The sequence below is a fragment of the Dromiciops gliroides genome, chromosome 2 (assembly GCF_019393635.1).
Source record: "Dromiciops gliroides isolate mDroGli1 chromosome 2, mDroGli1.pri, whole genome shotgun sequence".
Taxonomy (NCBI): Eukaryota; Metazoa; Chordata; class Mammalia; order Microbiotheria; family Microbiotheriidae; genus Dromiciops; species Dromiciops gliroides.
The window spans coordinates 554154433-554161495 of record NC_057862.1 but is presented as its reverse complement, the minus strand read 5'-3'; the positions used below and the strand labels follow the sequence as shown (position 1 = coordinate 554161495).

The window sequence follows — 7063 nt, the reverse complement described above, 5'->3', positions numbered from 1 at the left end:
TAAAAATGGAAACATGATATAAAAATAGCCAAAGAATAAAAAAATGAGCAAGGAAAAAAAATTTTAAAATGAGCAAGGGAAAAATGGTTAAAAAAGAAAAGGAAAGAAAAGAAAATCAACCAAGAAACCAGAAATCAGTCACCAGGCATTTATTTAGCATTTACTATGTTGAGACACTGTTTTGAGTGCTGGAGATAATATCAAAGCAAAAAAGATGGCCCCTGCCCTGAAGAGAGAACTTGCAAACAACTCTGTACATATATCAGATTAGATAAAAGGTAATCTCAGAGGGATGGATAGCACTATTAGTGGGGGGAGGGGTTGCAAAGACAGGAGGGGCCTTCTCAACTTGTAGGGAGATGTTCTTACTTTCTCTTGTCATCATAAAAATTTTGCATTGCTTTTTATTAAGGAAATTGGTCTATAGTTTTCTTTCTCTGTTTTCATTTTACCTGGTTTAGGTATTAAAACATATTTGTGTCATAAAAAAAATTTGGTAGGACTCCTTCTTTGCCTATTTTCCCAAATAATTTATATAGTATAAGAATGAATAGTTATTTAAATGTTTTGTAGAATTCACTTGTAAATCCATCTGTTCCTAGGGATTTTTTTTCTTGGGGAGATCATATATAGCTCTTTCAATTTCTTTTTCTAAGATACTTTTTCTATTTTCCTTCAGTTAACAAGGGCAATTTATAATTTTGTAAATATTCATTTATTTTACTTAGACTATCAGATTTATTGGCATATAGTTGGGAAAATAGCTTCTAATAAATGCTTTAATTTCCTCTTCATTTGTGGTAAATTCATCCTTTTCATTTTTGATACTGGCAACTTGACTTTCTTGTTCTTATTCTTGATGTTGTTGTTCTTGATGTTGTTGTTGTTGTCAGGGCAGTGAGGGTTAAGTGACTTGCCCAAGGTCAGAGAGCTAGCAACTGTCAAATGTCCAAGGCTGGATTTGGATTCAGATTCAGGTCCTCCTGAATCCAGGGCCAGTGCTTTATCCACTGCACTACCTAGCTTCCCCCTTGACATTCTTCTTTTTTAGAAAATCAAATTAACCAATGGTTTATCTATTTTATTGGTTTTTCATAAAACCAGCTTTTAGTTTATTTATTAGTTCAATGGTTTTCTTTCAATTTTATTAATCTCTCCTTTGATTTTCAGGATTTTCAATTTGATTTTTAATTGGGGATTTTTAATTCTTTCTTTTTCTAAATTTTTTAAGTTGCATGTCTAGTTCATTGATCTGCTCTTTCTTTAATTTAGAAATAAACATTTTCCCTTAAGTACTGCTTTGGCTGTATCTCAAATTTTGGCATATTGTCTCTTTGTTGTCATTCTCTTTATGATTTGTTCATTGTTTCACTAATTCTTTATGATTAGATTATTTAGTTTTCAATTAATTTTAATTTATCTTACCATGGCTCTTTATTGAATATAATTTTATTGCATTATGGTCTGAAAAGGGTGCATTTAATATTTCTGCTTTTCTTCATTTGTTTGTGAGGTTTTTGTGGCATAATACAGAATCAATTTTTGTGAAGGTAGTATATAGAGATGAGGAAAAGGTATATTTATTTCTCCAGAGGGTGATCATATTTAACTTTTTTTTTTTAGCAGCTTCCGCCATTTATTAATTCATTAGCAATTTCTGGCATTAACACCATGCTGATTTAATAAAGCCACTGAGGCTTGCCCATGGTGCGCTTGATATACAATGCCCTCACGTTCTGCCAGTTTTTCTTTAGTAGAGAAAACAGGAAATTGACAGCCAGATGGATGTTGTAGACAAGCTCATCATCTGTCATCTTCACGTGGCCAACAGCCACCGCCAGACACAGCACCTTCTTCATCTGGAACTTGATAGTAGATTTAACCTCATCGACCTTTGCCACCATATTCTCATTGTGGGTGAGCAGAGATGGAAATTTGCCAGCTTTGTTCAGACCAGGGCCCAGGACTCGAGGGATTTGTTTGATCAGGGACTCGGAGGCCAAAAAGTTATCATACTTTTTAGCCAGCTTCTTGACCAATTTCTTGTTCTTATTCAACTTCTTCAGGGCCTCAATATCCATGTGGGGGATTTCTACAGCCTTGGCCTCATCACAGTGCTGCTGGTCTCCCAGGACACAGAGAAAATTTAGGTCGGGGTGTTGACTTGAGCCCAGATCCTGAATTCACATCCACCAGCAGCTAGTCTGGCTTCTCAAACTAGCCGGTGGATTTGGCCAAGGCCTCCCCTTGCCTCCCCTCATGTTTTAAGACCCAGGGTGGGGGTCCACATATTTAACTTTTTAAAGTATTTTTTATTTCCTTAACATCTTTATAATTTATTTTTTGGTTAGATTTATTTGGTTCTGAGAGGGGAAGGTTGAGGTTCCCCACTAGTATAGTTTTACTGTTTATTTCCATATATATATGTATATATATGTATATATGTGTATGTATGTATATATGTATATGTATATGTGTGTGTATATGTGTGTGTGTGTGTGTGTGTATACCTCAGCTGAAGCATAATAGCATCTTGTCCAGTCCCTTATTTTGACTCTGTGTGTATCTCTCTGTTTTAAGTACGTTTCTTCTTCCTTTTTTTTTTTTTTTAGTGAGGCAATTGGGGTTAAGTGACTTGCCCAAGGTCACACAGCTAGTAAGTGTTAAATGTCTGAGGCCAGATTTGAACTCAGGTATTCCTGACTCCAGGGCTGGTGCTCTATCCACTGTGCCACCTAGCTTCCCCCAAGTACGTTTCTTATAACGACATATTGTTAGATTCTGGTTTCTAATCCTTTCTGAGATCCACTTCCATTTTAGGGGTGAGTTTATCTCATTCACATTCATGGTTATGATTACTAACTGTGCATCCCTCTTCATTTTATTTTCTTCTGTTTATCCTTCTTACTCTTTTTATCCTCTTTCTCCTCTAAAATATGTTTTGTTTCTGACCATTGCCTTCTTTTATCTGCCCTCCCTTTCTCATCCCCTCCCCTTTCTCTTGTCCTCTTCCTACCTACTTCCCTGTTGGATAAGTTAGATTTCTATCACTGCTGAGTATGTGTGACACACACAACCACACACACATACATATATTTTTCTCTTTTTTAACCAATTTATAGGTGAGTTATGTTTAAGCATTCCCCCCTTTTGCCCTTCATTATAAAAATTCTTCCTTGTTACACTTCTTTTATGTGAAATAATTTCACCCATTCTTCCTCTCCGTTCCCCCTTCTCCCAGAACATCCCTCTTTCTCAACTATCCATTTTTTATGCCATCCAACATAATCAACTCACTCCTGCACCCTCTTTCTATTCAGAATTCTTCTAACTGCCCTAATAATGAGTTCTTGGAAGATACATGTATCATCTTAAGCATATAAAAAGGGAAATAGTTTAACCTTATTTAGTCACTTATGATTTCTCTTTTGTGTTTACCTTTTTATTCTTCTCTTGAGTCTTGTATTTTAAAGTCAAATTTTTTTATTTAGCTTCAGGCTTTTTTGCACTATCATTTTCAGAGCTAGTTCTGAGGGTTTGGAAGTTTTCAATGCTTCCACGATGGTCTAATCTGGGGAGAAGTGTGGTCACTGCTCTCTTAGTTTGCATTCTGGTCCTTAACCCAGGAAAGGTACCTGATACCTTGAGATTGTGATTGATACTGCTCCTCAAGGCCTCTTGTCCCTTGGGAGTGGAAGTACCTCACACTTTCCACTCCCTCTTGACTGAAAGTGCTTCTCTCTGTCCTTGAACTGTGATCCAGAAGTGGATATAAGCAATAGATTTACTACACAGACTCTGGTCCTTTGTCAAATGCTAGCACAGAGGTACCTTGTAATCTCTTTTTGACAAGTTACCAGGTCCCCTTACTGTCTCTGGCTAGAGAGCTCTTGCAGTTGCTGCTGCTTTGGTCACTACCACTTGGTCATACCACTGGTATGTGGACTCTTGGTCAGCATCCTTACCCCCAACCTCCCCCACCACTTCTTTCTGACCCCTTATGTTGTTTTAGGCTAGAAGAATGTCTCACAATGACCCTTTGTTTATTCTGCCACCCAGAATTTGATTTGAAGTGTTATTTTAAAATTGTTTGGGCGGGAGGAATGTTGGGAGAGTCTTATTGTTTGTTTAGTCATGTCTTAGTAGTGTCCAACTCTTCATGATTCATTTTGGAATTTTCTTGGCAAAGATACTGGAGTGCTTTACCATTTACCTTTCCAGCTCATTTTACAGATGAGAGAACTAAGGCACACAGGATTAAATGACTTGCCTAGGATCACATAGTTAGTAAATGTCTGAGGCCAGGTTTGAACTCAGGAATAGGTCTCTTTTACTCAAGGCCTGGTACTCCATACACTGCACCACCTGAGAGAGCTCAGGTGAGGGTGCTTTCTCTATACTGCCATTTTGGCTCTGCCCCCAAAAGTCAAAAACCATTATTTTAGGAAGGACAGTTTGATCATTGCTCCCCACATATTCCAAACTCATTTCTACCTCTGGTTCTTTACTCATGATGATACCCTTTGCCTGAAATGTCCTCTCCCCCTTCCCCATCTCTTTTTCCTATCTAAACCCTATTTAACTTTTCAAGTATCTATATAATCTAGTTTCACCCTACCTATCTAACTTTATTTTGAATTATTCCTTAATATAAATCCTCTAATCTAATGTAATGGGGGACTGGTGAGCTAGAGTACCTGACTTCCAGAAAGGCATGACATGTAATGGAACTACAACTTAAGGAACAGTATTATTACTGGTTTTATTCCTCTTGTCCTCATTTCAGTGTTTTGCTCTTTGGATATTCTTATAGTTCTATGCTGCAGTAATTTCTGGAAGGGAGTTAAATCAGAGCAACTTTGTTGTGATAAAAGACTATTAAATCATGTGCTGTCTTTTCATAACCTGTTTTCTGTTCTTAAACACAAGGATCTGGTCCTACAAATCATTCAGGGAAGGTGCCTCATTGTCAAGATCCAATTCAATTCCACTGTCCTGGTACAAATACTCTGAGGAACAAAACAACAGAGAATTTTTTATTTCTGGAAAGGACAAGATCATCTAAATGGGCATGACTGTATTTAGTTTGACCAGGCAAGGTCAGGTGGATGGATTGGCCCAAAACTTATAGAAGTGCGCTCTTTCTCACTCTCTCTCACTCACTCTCTCTCGCTCTCTCTTGCTTTCTCGCTCCCCCTGCCTCCCCCGCCCCCAATCTCACTGGCTATAGGCAAATCATATTGATTGCTGACCACATTGGGTTCAGGTTCGCATTTGATTTTATACACTTAGAAATTGGATAGATCATGTAAGTCCCCATCAGCTTAAGAGCTGCCCAATTCTTGCTGGAAGGTATTAAATGGAATCCTGCTTTCTTTAGGGTGCCTTGCTGCTTATAAAATTAGATATGCTTCAGATATGTAAACTAGTGAGGGTTTGCATAGAGGACAAATGCAGAAAACACAAGATGCCCTTAGGTAGAAGGAACTGTTGGTGCCTTGCTTTTGTACCTTGTACTTTCTATTTTGGGGCCACTTTCTCTGAATTATTTGGCTTTTACTTGTGGGCAAATGACCCTGAATCATGAAGGGAGTGACTGGACAATGTTCTGGTTCCAATCAAGGGTCAGATTGTAGATACAGACTGACCATGGAATCCTTAGGGTAACTGGAAAATTCAGGGTCTAGATTAGCTCAACATGAAAGCAGCCCTATAAAACCTGGTATAATATTTTCAATATGTGGCAACACCCTTCAGTAAATTTTAACAGAATGCTTCAGGATTTTCTCAGTCACTTTGTGGTTGCCTAGCTAGAGAGTATCTTGCTCTCATCCATGAAATTGGCAGAGCATAGCCATCATATTTGTTTAATCTTCAAGTGCTTCTGAGAATACTGCCTTTATGTACAATTAGATGATTGTACATTTGGCTGAGAAAAACCTGAATTTTCCAGCTATATTATATCTCCTTTTACATACTAAAGGTGGGACCCCTAAGGAACTGCTATTTCTGAATGTGCACTATGGCCTACCAATGTCAGATTCCTATACATTGCAAACTTTTAATGGTGAATCAACCAAGGGTTCTATACCTTCTCACCTATCATCATATTCTTTAAAATTATTCATTTCCAGAGGACTTTGGTGGCCTGCACTGCTTTTGAAAAATTACAAGTAATTCTCATCACCACAAAGGGAACTGCTATAAATATTTTAGAACATGTAGGTTCTTTTTCCTTCTCTCTAATCATCTTTGGAAATAGACCTCATGGTGGTATTGCTGGGTCAAAGAGTATAGGTAGTTTAATAACTCTTTGGGCATAATTCCAGGCTGTTCTCCAAAATGGTTGGATCAGTTCACAGTTCCACCAACAGTGAATTAGTGTTGGATCTTTATTGAGCAGAACTGAATGCAGTTCTTTGAAATAGAAGCAGTGTGCCTCTAGCCACACCTTTGGAATCATCTTGCAGCCACCCCAGATCTTGGAAAACTTTGTGCAGCCCACATCTTCGGTTTATTACAACTAAATTAAACAAAATAACATTATGCTATCTGGAAATTGCTGTATGTTTTGGCAGCCTTTGAAAACTGGCAATATTATATAACAATTCATAGCACTTTGCTAAGCATTTACTTCAAGACAACCCTATGGTATAGTAATTACAAATATTATTCCCATTTTATAGATTAGGAAACTGAAATTCGAAGCAAAGTAACTCACAGTTATATGATGGTAAGGCAAAGACTTGAACCTCAGCTTTCAGAGCAAAGGCTAGTGGTCTTTCCAATATAGCATGATGCCTCTGTTGGCATCTATCACAGCACACTTTTTAGGTATTGGCCCATGATTGAACTTTAGGCCGTTTTTCATCATGAAAATACATGAAGTCCTATTAGTCTTAGTAGTGATAGTCTTTTCTCTATTTCATTTTATGATGAATTACCTCTCATTCATGGGACAAAATGCAAGGGTACATAGTTGCCCTGTCTCATAATAAATGAACCATATCTGATCAGAAAAGTATAGATTGATTCCTTATTAGTACAATACTGTGTAAACTCA

The 7063-nt window shown here is 37.5% G+C and overlaps 1 protein-coding gene across 1 annotated transcript; it reads right to left on the bottom strand.

Moving 5' to 3' along the window:
- Positions 1 to 1679: 1679 nt before the first annotated feature.
- On the bottom strand, positions 1680 to 2104 carry LOC122738244 (60S ribosomal protein L10a-like). Its single transcript, XM_043980300.1, has one exon. It carries the CDS (start codon positions 2079 to 2081, stop codon positions 1680 to 1682), a length of 402 nt encoding a protein of 133 aa, XP_043836235.1. The 5' UTR covers positions 2082 to 2104.
- Positions 2105 to 7063: the final 4959 nt, after the last annotated feature.